Source organism: Pseudorasbora parva, chromosome 15 (assembly GCF_024679245.1).
Source record: "Pseudorasbora parva isolate DD20220531a chromosome 15, ASM2467924v1, whole genome shotgun sequence".
Lineage (NCBI taxonomy): Eukaryota > Metazoa > Chordata > Actinopteri > Cypriniformes > Gobionidae > Pseudorasbora > Pseudorasbora parva.
In genome coordinates, this window is record NC_090186.1 from 18,557,452 (window position 1) to 18,573,366 (window position 15,915).

Consider the following 15,915-nt stretch of genomic DNA (forward strand, 5'->3'; position numbering starts at 1 on the left):
ACTTGATTGCGAGAATTATTTGTGATGGAATAATTACTTTATCGTGCATTAATTTGAGTTATGATGGATATAATGGGAGTGGCTTGATGGAGTGCAAGAGATGCAGATAATTTGATCTTGACCATTGAGAAACTTTAATTAATACTGCCACGTAATAAATCTGCTTCAAATAGTTAAAACTTACGTTTTTTATTCAAACATTAAAATAAAAATGTAAAGGCTGTACAAATACTATAAAAAATATAAATAATTGGGAATCATGTTTATCAAAACAGTGCACATTTAATTTATCTAACCTTTATGTTGGTTTGGTTGGCTTTCCTTATAAATGTCCTGAAATTTGTGTTGTTTTCTTTTCTTTCTTTTTTTTTTCTTTGTCAAGTTTTTTTTGCCAGGTGGCTTTTTTAATTGTTAATTTGTTAATAAAAAAAATAATATTAATAATAATAATAATAATAATAATAAAAAAAAAGCAAACAGGTTCCCTTTTTTCATATATATATATATATATATATATATATATATATATATATATATATATATATATATATATATATATATATATATATATATATATATATATATATATATATATATATATATATATATATATATATATATATATGAAAAAAGGGAACCTGTGAGCAGAAAATGTGTTTGTTTGGCAGTACTTTCAGTTAAAAGAAGGTGATTCAAGTCGAGCTACATATTCACTTTGCAATGTCGATTTGGCTCGTGGTTGCAAGGACCCTAAACAATACACAACATCGCTGCTGTTCAAAAATTTGCGCATAAAACATCCTAAGAATACGAGTTGTCTATGAAGGAAGACCATAGCCAAAATGCAGCAACGGTGGTACATATCAAAGTAACATCCACATGGAAAGCAGGAACCAAGGTCTCCCAGAATAACAGAATAACAGTGCATCCTGGTGCCATGTGTTCCCCAGGTAAACGACACACACGCACACGGCCATCCACACAATGTAAAAGAAAAAGTAATTCAACAGACCAGGCCACCTTCTTTCACTGCTCCGTGGTCCAGTATATGACATGAATGCAAGCAATATTACATTTAATTTGGTGTTTAGGTGATGGGTAATTTTATTGAATGTGCACTTGTAGTGGTGATATAGTTACATTGTTCTGTAACATTAAAGGGTTATTTTACCCAAAAATTAAAAAAATGTCAATGACTCACCCTAATGTCGAAACACATTCATCTTCGAAACATAGTTTAAGATATTTTATATTTAGTCCGAGAACTTTCTGTCTCTCCATTGAAAACATGTGTAGACCATAGACCGTAAACCACACAAGTTTGCGATGATGTTTATGGATGTTCGTTCGAATGATGATTTCGGGAAACACAGACTAGAACTATGTCGATAACAATGAAACTAATAATGCTTTTGGCTAACGATGATTTTGTATTTTCATTTAATCTAGCAAACAATATAAATTGGTATGTTTATAGTCATTGTCTGTTTTTTATATGTGCCTTATAAATACTTGCCCTTTGTAGTGAACCTTTAAGCTGGTCCATTAGCTAACTTAAGCCAAGGTAAAAAAAAAAAAAAAAAGTGGTAATTTATCGTTAGTAGTTAGCCGCAGGCTAGCGCCAACATTGTGACAATGACGGTATAGTTAAGCCATAAGTAAACAAAATATTTTCTGTAAACTGTAGCCTGATTCAATGGTTAGGTGAAGTTTGATATCTGGTAATTTGACCTGTGGCATGCTGCAGACTGTCTTTACATTAGCGCTTTCCCATATGACTACAGTAGATCGCGTTGCTTTTCTGACCCCATGCTGCGCACGCATCTGCGACGTTTACAAACACTGAAGGGGTCTATACTGTCCCTTTCCGGAAGGACCAGAAAGGTAATGAAAACATCATCAAAGTAGTCCATATGTGACACCTGTGGGTTAGTTAGAATCTCTTAAAGCAACAAAAATACATTTTGGTCCCAATATAACCAAAAACTACAACTTTATTCAGCATTATCTTCTCTTCCGTGTTTGTTTTCAATCTGTGTTCACGACTGCATCGTGACGCATTGATGCTGCGAACATGGATGCTGTGGTTTGAAAACAAACACGGAAGAGAAGACAATGCTGAATAAAGTCATAGTTTTTGTTATTTTGGGACCAAAATGTATTTTCGATGCTTCAAGAGATTCTAACTAACCTACAGATGTCATAAATAGACTTCTTTGATTATGTTTTTATTACCTTTCTGGTCCTTCTAGAAAGGGACAGTATACCGTACGTTCTTTTTTAATGGAGAGACAAAAAGTTCTCAGGCTAAATATAAAATATCTTAAACTGTGATTCGAAGGTGAACGGAGGTCTTACGGGTGTGAAGCGACATTAGGGTGAGTCATTAATGATATAATTTTCATTTTGGGGTTAACTAACCCTTTAATTAAGTATTAATGAATTAAGATCATTAGTAATGTGTAACTACATCAACATGAAATAAAGTTTAACCTAATTTTTGTCATCCTTTTAAAGGTTCACTGTAAAATAAATAAAAAATTAAATTAAATTAAAAAAATCAGGTCTCCATTGAACATTTTCTAGTAAATGGTTACATCTAATTTTTTTGTTGTTGGCCAAATTGAATTTCTGTGATTTAATTTTGTATCAATTTACAGAAATTCAATATGGCCAACTAAAAAAAATAAATGTAACAAATTAAATGTTGCCTCGTTACCATTTGTAATACTTTGGTCAGTTAATAAGAACAATTTATGTAGTTTTATATTATTTATTTAAATAAATTAAAAGAGCCGTTTCATGTCTATCCTTGAATCATTAACTAGTCGAGGTTGATATAGAATTTAGAAAGTAATTAAATGCTTTTAGGAAAGAATAATTTGTACAGTAATCTAATTACACTATTTAAGATATAATAAGTTACTAGTAATTCATTACTTTTTTAGAGTAACTTACCTAACACTGTTCATTTATAAAGTCCATAAAAGTGCATCTATCCATCATATAACTGCTCCACACGGCTCTTTAAAAAAAAAAAAAAAAAAAAATGTAGTCTATTAAAACTATATAGACTAAAATAACTAACTTCCGGCGGATTGGCCGGAATTTTTTTCATCTGAAAGAAAAATGTCCTATACTCTATACTCGGATTTGAGGGTGAGTTAATTACGGGCTAATTTTCATTTTTGGGTGAACTAACACTTAAAGAAGCTCAAATGTGCTGTGCAACACATAATAATGAACCTCATTGGTTCCTGCGGAAGCTCAAACATGCTGCCTAACACACAAGAATTAATCTTATTGGTTCTCGCGCGTTAAGCGAACATGCTCCGTTTACCACAACTGATTAGTTAATGAATGTGAGTCAATGAATGTTTAAATAAAAGTCTAAATGAGCAATTTTCTAATAATGCGATCGTTTCTCCAGATAGTGTTTGGACTAAACCACTCGATTCATATGGAAGAATCAAAGTAGTTGCTTAGCTGTCAATGGAGGGACAGATACCCCTCAGATTTCATAGAAAATATTTTTATTTGCGTTTCAAAGATGAACGAAAGTCTTACAGGTATTTGAGGGTAATTAATTAGATTTTTGGATAAACTATCCATTTAAATTAATCTAAAAAGATCCACATTTATTGCCTGAGAAATGTCTTATGTAATTAATCAAATTAGAATAATACATTATAATGAGCCATTGCCAAACAAATGAAATCACTATTACAACACTGTTATACTACGATTACAATATGATTGCTCAAGATTATTGTTAAAAATATATATATATATATGTATATATATACTGGATGTTTGTATAAAATCAATATCACATTTGCAGTCATGCTCATATATCTGATATCAGCTCTATTGCTCTTGTGATATTGCTTAATTATATCATGTTATACTATAAAAATCAAGATCTCATACAAGTACTTTTTTGCAATTATATCTTAAATTGGGCATTTGTGTTAATTATCGAGACATTTTTGACAGAAAATCAATCAATTTTATGGGGGATAAATGCCTGACCCTGCACAACAGTCACAAAAGAAATCAAAATAGAAATACGTTATTGATTGTATTTAAAGTAGTAAGTTGTACATCCAATCACATTAATGATGTTATCAAATAAAACAGACAATGCACTGGCAATTTAGCAATATCCTCGCAGCTGACCAGTCTTGAATTACAGAGTCCTCTTAGTCTGTGATCTGGACAAGACCCAATATGCGTGGTTGAGACAAAACCGAGACAAAACACAACTGAGAAATTGCACTGATGGTGTCTGTGACAGTGCACCAGTGTGCATAAAAGAAAAAGTCAAGGGATATTCCATTGCTAAATCTTGCCAAAATTATTAAAATTGCATATTTTTTTTAAATACTATATTTTTTAGTTTTTCTGTTATTACCACAATGTTAGGGTTTAGCATTTGGTATTTCATAAAACATATAGTGGATAATTTAGATATGTCATATTTGTGCACATAACCAAGTCTAAAATAAGATGTGATAAAGGAAGAGTTTAAAAATATGTAAGTCATCTTTTCTGTAGAAAGGGTCCATGGTTTACACTAGTCCAAAAATACACATGATTACATCCATTTCACAGTCATCCTATCACGTTTCCTTAGGCCTAATTTTACTTCGACTTCTAATGATCAAAATTTAACTGCAAGTCGTACAGCTAAACTTTCCACTTGTCACCTAGCCACACTCTGAAATGAGGAAGTGGTAGCTGTAGCTGTGATGCTGCTTCCTGTCCTCATGACTCACTGAGACTTTCCTGCCCTTTCTGTTGTAAAGAGGTTGAGCGTTTGCGGCCTCTTCATATTCACAACATAATCACGCGTGTTACACTCTCTGTGGATTACTAACTCACACCATGCTGTTCTCTCACTTGCAGTCTGCCTGAGCTAAAGGATCACTGGTTAGATACTCTACACAGGTGAGGTGTCATTTAGTACAAATCATACATACTAAATTTTAAAATTCAAGGGTAACAATGTATTATGCTAAAAAGTGGATTTAGACTCCAGTTAAGGACACAGAAGTCTACTAGCATGTTTAGCGGTGTTATACTCGGGAGTTGTTTTCAAACCCTTCTTGCTGTAAGTCACTATATATGTGTGCAGCATGACAGAAAATACCATTTCAAATGTCATTGCAGGAAAACTGCAGAGGCAAGATCGAGTACAGGCAGCAATTCTCCACCACCCAGCGTCCTCATGAAGGTGCTGAGTGGCAATACCACGGTACGCATTCTTCTGTCCCTGATTCATAAACATTAGTGATCAGATTTCCAAGGGTCTAACTGCATAAATGCTTGGAATGGGATATTTTTCTTCTATGCCTTTTATGTCAAATGATGTAAGTCTTCATTCTTGGTCTGTGTATGGAAATATATTTGGGTCTTGCAGTCCAGATAAACAACTAGCATTTATTTTGCTTATGTCTTGCAGAATAAAACTCTAAGCGGAGTTGGGATGGACTCTGGCGTAGAGTTGCCTTTTGATGTGAGCACTCAATTTTTTCTCATATTCACCACTTCAGATTAGATTTATACCTTTGGCTAACACTTTCTTTCTTTCAAAGACATTTGACTACAGCAACAAAAATAAGTACGCTAAAAATAATGAAAATAGTATATCATAGTTTTGACAGTTGCATGCGTTTAATTTAAAGTCACACCCTACTACTTCTTCATGCTCATGTCAAACATGTGCCTGTTTCCAGGGCGACGGCAAAATCTCCACCCTCTCAAAGCAGTTTCATAACCAGGAGGCACATGCACAGCAGCCCATTGGTGAGTTCAAACTAGTCAAAATGGCTGTTCAAAACCACATGTTTGGTTAGGTGCCCGCCAGAAGAAGAAAAAAAAAAACATTGAAACTGGGTGGGAGTGAGAAAAAAAGTACAAGAAAACAAAGGTGTGAAAAACACATTTTGAGGACATTGCTATACTCTTAAAAATAAACCGTTTAGTAACACTTGTACATGTACTTACCATTGTAATAACAATAAATTATGCATAATTACATGCAACTAACCCTCACCCAAACCCTTATCCTACCCTAACCCATAGTAAGTAGTTAATTGATACTATTCAGTACTTAAAGGGATAGTTCACCCAAAAATGAAAATTAGATGTTTAGCTGATTTCCCCTAGTGCATCCAACATGTAGGTGTGTTTGTTTCTTCAGTAGAACACAAATGACGATTTTTAACTCCAACCGTTGCTGTGTGCCATCATATGCCGTCATATAATCATGTGAATGGGTAAGGTTCTATGAGGGCCCAAGAACATAAAAAACAACATGCTTAGGCAACGTGCACAAAAACCCTGCTGCTCCTGATGACACATCGATTTCTTAAGACACAAACCGAACAGTATTTATGGTGTTTTTTGTTTTGTTTTTTTTTTACCTCATATCCAGGCGAGTCTCATCAAGTTTTCCCATCGGCTGTAACTTCCGTCTAGTGAGGTCAAGCTGCGGCGCGATCATAGGTATATACCATGTAGATTCCTCATTCGACCGATTTGCGCAGGCACTAATGAGGATTCTATATATATATATATGATCGCGCCGCAGCTTGACCTCACTAGACGGAAGTTACAGCCCATGGGAAAACTTGATGAGACTCGTCTGGATATGAGGTAAAAAAAATAAAATAAAAAAATAAATAAATACTGTGAGGTTTCTCACAGAAATCGATCGGTTTGTGTCTTAATAAACCAATGTGTCATCAGGAGCAGCAGGGTTTTTGTGCACGTTGCCTAAGCATGTTTTTTTTTTTTTTTTTTTTGCTCTCAGAACTTTACCCATTCACATGATTATATGACTGGAACACAGCAACGATTGGAGTTAAAAATCTTAATTTGTGTTCTACTAAAGAAGCAAACACACCTACATGTTGGATATACTAGGAGTAATCAGATAAACATCTAATTTTCATTTCTGGGTGAACTAACCCTTTAAATATATAATTACACTGTGACATCATAAGATAGTGTAACATAAACCTCTTTTACTATTGTTCAGCACAAAATTAAGATAATTTGAAGTATTGCTTATCATGTATTTTTCTTGGCTTCAATAGAGCATGGAGGCAAAAGGAACTTTTTCCCATTTAAGCTGAAGAGAAGCTCTACAAACCCAAGCGTTTCTGCTCATCCTGGGTCCAATGCCAAGAACTTGCTGTTTGGACGACATCTACAAGATGACACCACACTTCCAAAACCAATTACTGTACGTCAATGTATTATACAGATATATCACAGATATATCATTGTTTATGTCATGATTTTTTTTTGTCTAAGAGCAAGTAAATAGCAATCTGTCTTCAAAAACATCTCCACCACAGATGCATTTAGTATACATTAGATGTTTCTTTTGATATGTATCATGCAATTTCTTGCTAATCTTATCCAGACCTCAATCAATTTTTTTCTAGATCATTCTGATTTGAGCCAAAACAACAACCGGTTAGAAGTTTTTTGTAGAATCAGTCAAAACCCTTGCCGAACAAACCTTGAAAACTGATGGCATGCAAAAAAAAAAATTCAGACATGAGGTTATTAAATTCTGATGAGATTATGAAGACATTCATTTGTCTTCTTTGGAATAAAACACACAGCTCAATCATGCATGCACCAGAAAGATAAGTAAATATGACACATTTTTGATTTCAGGGTCAGTTTCGTGTTGACTTCTGTTTTTAAAACCGGTAGAAGATTCCTCAAACTTTGTTTTTGGTCCTCCAACAGGAAACACTCCTGTTGTTGTTCAGGAAGGGTCCACTTACTGAGGGTGTTTTCAGAGTACCATGCAACAGCAAAAACCTCAATGCTCTCAGAGATCAGCTGAACTCTGGGGCCGAGGTAGACATGGACGCCCTGCCTGTGACACTCCTGGTTGGATTGTTGAAGGTGAATAATACACTCAGTTTATGTTAGGCCCGGCCTTTGCCTGTGTGTGTCTCTTGTCAACGCCTCTTCCATTTCTGAGCTGTCTGTGAAACAGTGAGTCATTTCTTTAATTTTACTGAACTGACAGATTTACCTGAGGGAGCTCCCTGGAGGCCTTCTGGTGTTTGAGCACTATGAAAGCTGGATAAGTGCTCTGGAGAAAGAGGATACTCTGAGTGAGCTGACAAAGTGAGTAGGACTCTCTCTCTCTCTCTCTCTCTCTCTCTCTCTCTCTCTCTCTCTCTCTCTCTCTTGACCTAGCTGTAAACTCACAGTAGTTTCATGGTGAATGGTAGAGAGAAACTGTGAGCAGATGTGGGCTGTTTAAAAAAAGTCCCCCTGGCACAGACAGGGTGATAGTAACGGGACTTTTCTGTTGGCTTTCAATGTACTCTTCTGATATTTAAAAATAGGGAAATTGGAAGCTAAAGTCTGGCCACAAAATGTCAGAAATGTAGTTCTGTTTTTGTCCTTCCTCCCTTATCAAAATTAAAATGGGAGGGGTGATTAATAGAAAAATGACCTAATTGTTTTTATTTTATTTTCTGTTGCTCCCTGCTCTCAGAATGGCCAAGAAGTTGCCCAAAGCAAACAGTCTTCTCCTGCAGCACCTGCTGTGCCTGTTTCGCCACATCAGTCGGTGTTCAGAAACCAACAAAATGGATACCAAGAACCTGGCAGTGTGCATTGCACCAACCTTGCTGCATCGTGACAGCCAGCCCCTAGACAGGGATGATGTAGAAAAGGTCAGACACTTGGCTGCCCCCCCCCCCCCCCCCTTTTAAATAAAACTTCTAATCTATTATATCATGAAAGGGTTTCTTGAGGTCTGTCTTGGTGTTGAGTCTATAGCACTTATAACATATTAATACGTATTAATTAACATAACATATTAACATAACATACTAACATATAACTTAGATTCTCGATCTTTGTCTAAGCTAGAAAATATGTCAGAAGTGTCTGCAATTTTTTTTCCTCCTTTTTTTTCATGATACACCTCTGCAGTCTCGCTTTGACTAATGTGTTGATTTAAGATAAAAACATGGCAGTGTTGTATGCCTGGTGTGGTTTAGATACATAAGAAACCACAGCACCAAAAGCACTCTGGCACTGAGTTGCACACAAAACACAACACAATATTTAAGATAAATTAATGTTAGTTTTATTTTGTTTTCTAGGTCACAGACCTTATCCAGTTCCTAATTGAAAATAGCTTCGAGGTATTTGGAGAACCTATCAAGAAGCTTTTTGATGATTTAGAGGAACAGGACTCCATAGACAAGTCAGGTAAACAAATCTTAACTTTTTGAATAAGAACAGAAATTCCTAAATGTACTTTAAGATCTATGCACCATTGATAAGCCCTTTCTGATGAGATATGAGACGATCAATCAATCAATCAATCAATCAATCAATCAATCAATCAATCAATCAATCAATCAATCAATCAATCAATCAATCAATCAATCAATCAATCAATCAATCAATCAATCAATCAAATCACTCAATCAATCAATTTTATTTGTATAGTGCTTTTACAATCACGATTGCTTCAAAGCAGCTTCACAGTGTCAAACAGGACAATATTGCAACAAAATTTTATTTGACTGTAGAGTCGTTCTGGAGAAAACAATTATGTTATCAGCTTATTTTAATTTATCATAGAGCGAAAATGTTGGCAGATCAGTATTATATTTTATAGAATTAAATAAGACCTAATTAATTAATTTTATTTGTATATTTAGTTGAATAACTTGGATCATAATTTTAGTGTCCCCAATGAGCAAGCCAAGCCAAAGGCGACAGTGACAAGGAACCAAAACTCCATCAGGGGATGATGGAGAAAAATAAACCTTGGGAGAAACCAGACTCAGTCGGGGTGCCAGTTCTCCTCTGGCCTATTAACAAACAGTGTATGCTTATTATTTGGACCACCTTACAGGTCAGAAATCATATTAGACCGGAATTTTCAACATTTCTGGGTATCACGCAAGAGACGGGTTTATTATGGATGGCGTCGATTACACAAGAGTATGAATACTTGAAAGATCTGAGTTTTTGCGCCGGAGAAGGGTTTATTGAGGATGACGTGCGGTTGAGGCAAATTCAGAGGACACCAATTGACACGGCTCAGTAGACACTCCAGGATGTCACATATTATGTAATGTATTAAAACTAAATAAACAATATCCAACCTATCAAGAATCTCAACAAGATTTCCACCAAAATATTATTGTAAAGAGCATGAAGAGTTTGCATTTAGAAAGATGCCTTAAGCTGATTTTTCTGCACCACTAGTAGTGGGAAGTTCGGATCATTTTACTGACTGGAATCTTTGAATCTCGTTCAGAAAAAATAATGAATATTTTTTCAAGTTATTTCGTTAATTTAAGCAGAATCTAATTAAAATGTTACATGTTAGATTTTTCAACACATTTAGTACTTTTGGAATAAAAAAAATACACTATAAGCTAATGCAGTCATGGCCAACTTTTGAGAAAAAAATAATTAATTGCTTAGCTTGCTTCAGGCTATGCAGTCAGTTAGTTCACCTCACTTCCCGATCCAAATCGTTCTTTCTTTATTCACTTCACATCAAATCATGTCTGTACCCTAGAAAGATTAGTACAACTTTCGTGACTTCTGTTTCGAGCCGTTAGTTCCGTCATCATGTCTGATCTGGCCGTGACAGCCTCATATGTAATGCATGTGTCCGGAAACAGAAAAGATGAGTTTATCTCTCAAGTCTTCGAGTCATTGGTTCATCAAGTCCCAGCCCCATAGGCAAGGCTATGCAGTCACCAGAAACAGAAAAGATTAGTTAATCTCTAGAGTCTTCTCATTCGAGTCGTTCGTTCAAGTCCCCATAGGCTGACTGCAGAAACAGTTAATCTCTCAAGTCTTTGGTTCTGACTCTGAGTCTCGTTCTCTTGTTACATGACCACTTACCGGTTCAGTGTCTCGCAACAGTATGCAACATTGCAGTCGGATTATTGACTAATATATTTATTATTATAAAATCATCAGAAGATATGGGCAATAAACTTTTATTATGCCTATCCATTCTGACCAACCCAATGTGTACAGGATTCATATGAAAATCAATTATTATATTAGCTAAAAGAAAAACTGAACTTAAACAAAAAAAAAACAATGCACTTGTTTGTGAGGAAGGTTGTTAATTAACTGATTTCTGTATCCAATATGGCTGTCACGTGACAAAAGAACGAGACTCAGACCGAAGACTCAAGATAGAGTTTCCTTTGACTGCATAGCCTTATCTATGGGGCTGGGACTTGACGACTCAAACCCGAGACTCGAGAGATGAACTAATCAATTCCGTTTCCAGTACAGAACATATGGAATGTTGCGTATGCGCGGTCAACACAAAATGAACGGATCACTCTCTGAGACAACCGGTTGTTCTCAAGTCATATTAAAGATTCATTCAAAATGAACAAATCATTCATGAACAACACATCACTATGCACCACTAGTCTGGGCAAATGGAATTGCATGACCTCAATCCCTATTAGAAAATCCATCTTACGCTAGTGGCTGTGTTTTGCAACATGATAGCTAGTTTTTAACTAAACTGGTCAAGTGCTAGTCCTAAGCAATAGCTCCAGCTCAGGACCAGCTTAAACAAGATCATGATCATCTAAGGACCAGCATAAACCAGCTCAAACCAGCTGCCATGCTTCAAAACTTAATTTACCAGCATATGCTGTTTTTTCAACGGGATATTAGTTAGTTTGTTGCTGCTTCAAGATCTACCAGCTTGAAAAAGTTAATAAATAGCTTGGAACAGCTAAAGACCATATTAGGCCAGCTACCATGTCTCAAAATACAGATTAGGTTGGATTTTTCAGCAGGGAACAGAAGTCTCCCTTTTACCAATGGCAACACTGATAGTCTCAGTGAAGTCTTGGATAGCATGACAGAGCCACAAACACCTTTAACGCTGATTTATTCTCTACAGATTCAGCCTCCTTGAGGTCCCCCGAAATATCCTTTGATGTCCACCAGCATGACTCAGCGTATGACAGCACAGATCCTGATGTTGATTGTGACTGCATGGAAGCTGAGAGCCAGACTCAAGAGGACAACATGATGCTACATGGGAGCCCAGGCCTCAGCAAGATAGGACGCTCTGACATTCAGTCCTGTTCCTCTGATGCGATTTTTGATGCTTTCACAAAACCTTTCAATCGCCGGTGCTCTGAGCCCTCCATTTTCCCTTCTGCCTCCATGACGGGTTTAAGAGAACTTGCCCGCAGCCATGATGATTTTTCGACAGAGAAGGAAGAATTTGACAACCAACCACTCAAGAAGCAGAACTCAGATGACTCCTTCTTGCATCCCCACCGCTGTGAAAACAGAAGATCCAAAATGTCTCTCAAGAAAGTGGTTGGAAGTTTGAACATGCCCATCAGTGTGTCTTCTCCAACATCTAAGGCTGGTTCCTGCCCATCGTTTTGTTCCTCAGATAGCACTTCGTCAAATCTCTCAGAGCAATCAGTAACCTCGTCACCACTACCATCCCCTGAAAGCCCTCGCAAAAGCATGTCTACTAGGCATTCATCCTTTATGAGTAAGTCTAGACATAACCATGCGCAAGGTGACCTGGAAGTGACCAGACGATCCCTCTCAATGAAGGCCAAAAGCATTGGAAACTTTACATTTAACAGAGGCAGTCTGAAAAAGGGTGAGTCCCAGAAGGAAGTTGCCTTCTCTTGTGGAACTCTCCAAGAGGACTCACAAAATGAGACAGAGAACATTGATGAGCTTGTCCGGCGTCGACGGCCTCTCTCTGCCATCGAAGTTTTCCAACAGGTGGACAGTCGTTTGCCATGCAGCCCCCCATCCTATGAGCAGGCGCTGCAGACTGGAGCACAACCGGCCCCTCCGCAGTACAGGGCCATGACGGTCCAACATGCCAGAGAGCTGGGCAGGAAATCTCGCCCCATATCTATGAACGACTACCTACTGGACATTCACAAAGTTAACGAACCCACAGAATGCATAGAAACATTCACAGAAAGTGATCAATCAGTGGAACCACAGCCGGTATTATTCCGGCAGAGGGCAATGTCTGAGTCAGTATCCCAGACAAGGCACGAAAGAGTGTCCCGCAGGTGTAGTCAGCCTGTGTTTGAGGAATTCTCCTATGCTAAGGAATCTTATGTGTGAGTGCTTCTTTTTTAATTGCAATACTGAACTCCTGCTAAGATTTAAAGGTGAAGTGTGTATTTTGTGTGCCACTAGTATCTCCTTGTTTTCAAACAGGTTTCCTAAACACTCCTCCCATCAGTCAGACATCCCTGCCCCAAACTCGCGTCACTGGTTGAACCACTGTTGCTATGTTAGCTTGGTCAGAATAATCAACCAAACAGAGCAATGTTTTGATAGTTCCACAATGTTTACACTTTTCAGGTAAATCAACCCATAAAATGGCTTCCTTATAGTTGACTCTTATAGTTGAAGTTAACCTGGGATAGGAGAGCCTATTTTTTTTACATAGAACAATTGCACACTTCCGCTTTAAAATAACCTGCAACTGTTAAGCTCAACTGTTTGACTTAGTGACACATCAATGTGTTACAGTGATTTTATATGCTAATATTGAATCATTTTAAACTCTTGCCAGTATGAAGCTATGTAAATAGACATTTACACCAATTAAATTGTATAATATAATAAAATAGTTTATGGTGGTAACACAATCATTTTAATGTAGTCCCAATGTACAGCTGTAAATTACAAGATTTCTGTAATATTGCTACTCTTCATTTCACTACAATAAAGGATCTTAGAGGCCACATTGCTTGAACTCATCTCTGACAATCTCGAAAACTCAAAGCTGTTGAGTTTTATTAGGGTTATTTCACCCTTAACACTGGGCTATTGAGTAACATTATTTGCTTCCAAATAATAATTTGTTCCTAATTAATAATGTAGAGGTTGCTCTATTCCTTGCAATGAATGAATGAAATAATGAATGCTACCAAAAGATTGCCAGCTTTATAAAAGCAGCAAGTCACATGATAATATCAGATGATATGACTGATATTTCCATCAAATTTAAATCTAGCTTTTATGATACTTCGCTTCTTTGTTTGTCACTTTGCAGCTGTTATATTAAAAAGAGTGGCCTGAATAGAAATTAAAATGTATCTTTAGTGTTCCACAAGAATAAAATCAAATTCTTTGTGTTTGAAATGACATGAGATTTTTGAGATTACAGAATTTTAATTTTTAGGTGAAATAATTATTTTGAGATATCAACAGAAAATCCTTAAAAGAGGTCATGAGGAACTTTCAGAAACCATCCTTTCATACAAATGGCATTTTGAACAGCCCTGTTCCCCATCGCTGGCAAGGGGTTGCATAACATAGAGAACAAAATGTCATTGAGAACAGCGTGTTCTGCATTGGAGAGGAAGTCAGCGATCATGTGGACTGATTTGGTTTTTCGCTGAATTTGGTCTGTCGTCTCACATATCTACACATATACCCCTATTTCCTCCTCTGGCAGCCTTACTAAGAAAAAGGCTGCAGTGTGTCAAATGTCACTCAGCATGGATTCTATAGTAATGTGCACACACTAATATTAGTCTGTAATTAGTAGTGCTAGAAAATATTCTCAAGATCCGTATCAAGACACATGACATACAGTACAAGCAGCATGCTCTTAAGCATCAAGCTTTTAAGCATCATGCTCTATATTAATATATAATATAGTCAGTTTAATAGCAATCAACAACTGATGCAAACTTTTTTGACATATTTATAAAGTTCACCTCACAAAGTGGAAATGCCTTTCAGGTTAAGACGTTGTGTTTTCAAAAGTCACTAAATCTTGGCAATGCAAGCCACTAAACAGTCATTAAAGACAAAACAAGGGACAAATGTTACATAATGAAACTGTGAATAGTAGCATGTGTTCATGGACAGAGGTCGCTTAGTTACATAACACAGAGGTTCTTCCTCTTTGCTCATTATAGAGTGATGAATGGGAACTTTACATAATGAATGTTTTAAAGCTTAAAGTTAAATTAACAACCAATTAGTGACTATTCAGCGACACAAGGTTTGGATTACCAACAAATCCAAATAGGGTACATTCATATTGAATTTCTCAAACAATGCACACAAAACCAATGGCATAGTCTAAACAGGCAAACGTTAACAGCAATTACGACGACTGAAAAAGATGCTCTAAAAATAAAATGAGTAACGAGCAGAAAACACAACAGATCTCGCACACACTGTATTATGTAATGAGAAACCAAGATAAGTATGCATAAACAATGGAAAGGACTAATGGAGGGAGAACCAATCATGTCATGCTATTTTGTAGTAACAACAAAAAGATAGAAATATATGTTATAAAAATATTTTAGCGTGCAGCAGTAGCCACAATACCGTGAGATCTGCTGAAGTAATCAAGCTGTGGTAACCCATGATCGCTCGGTTCCGCTAAATATAGGTTTTTCCTTGAAGAAATAGTTCACCAAACTTGACCATTTTCATCTCATTTACTCACCTTCAAGTTGCTGCAAAGCCATAAGGTTTCATTGTTACAGTGTATAATATGAGGCAAATAATTTTAATCATGATTGTTATTTTGGGGGGATTTGGCTCATTCTGAACTGTTATTTTACGGAAAAAAATGTCTACTTTTGTGCTTCACGTTGTTGGGTAAACTATCCATATAGTCCAGTGACTAAATATATTTAAGTAGTTAGTAAAAGGTTGGGTTTTTTTACATATATTTTAGAAGGCACAAAAATATATTTATATAAGTGTTATTCAGTATCTGATAGTGTTCTTTCACAGGAAGTTCACATATTCAGATCCAGTGTTGGGGAAAATTACTTTTTTTAAAGTAAAGCATTACAATATTGCATTACTCCCTAAAAAGTAACTTTTGCATTA

General features: G+C 36.2%; 1 protein-coding gene across 2 annotated transcripts; it reads left to right on the top strand.

The window, feature by feature from the left end:
- The first annotated feature begins 4,797 nt into the window (after positions 1-4,797).
- Positions 4,798-13,818, top strand: LOC137041238 (T-cell activation Rho GTPase-activating protein-like). Of its 2 annotated transcripts, XM_067417285.1 has the most exons (10): positions 4,798-4,950; positions 5,173-5,257; positions 5,465-5,518; positions 5,739-5,808; positions 7,104-7,252; positions 7,771-7,932; positions 8,060-8,160; positions 8,537-8,717; positions 9,153-9,261; positions 11,957-13,815. In XM_067417285.1, exons 2-10 carry the CDS (start codon positions 5,231-5,233, stop codon positions 13,165-13,167), a joined length of 2,064 nt encoding a protein of 687 aa, XP_067273386.1. In that variant the 5' UTR covers positions 4,798-4,950; positions 5,173-5,230; the 3' UTR covers positions 13,168-13,815. The 2 variants fall into 2 exon arrangements, with proteins under 2 accessions (XP_067273386.1, XP_067273385.1); XM_067417284.1 differs by lacking the exons at positions 4,798-4,950; positions 5,173-5,257 and adding an exon at positions 5,267-5,372 and having other exon boundaries at positions 11,957-13,818.
- The last annotated feature ends 2,097 nt before the right edge of the window (positions 13,819-15,915 follow it).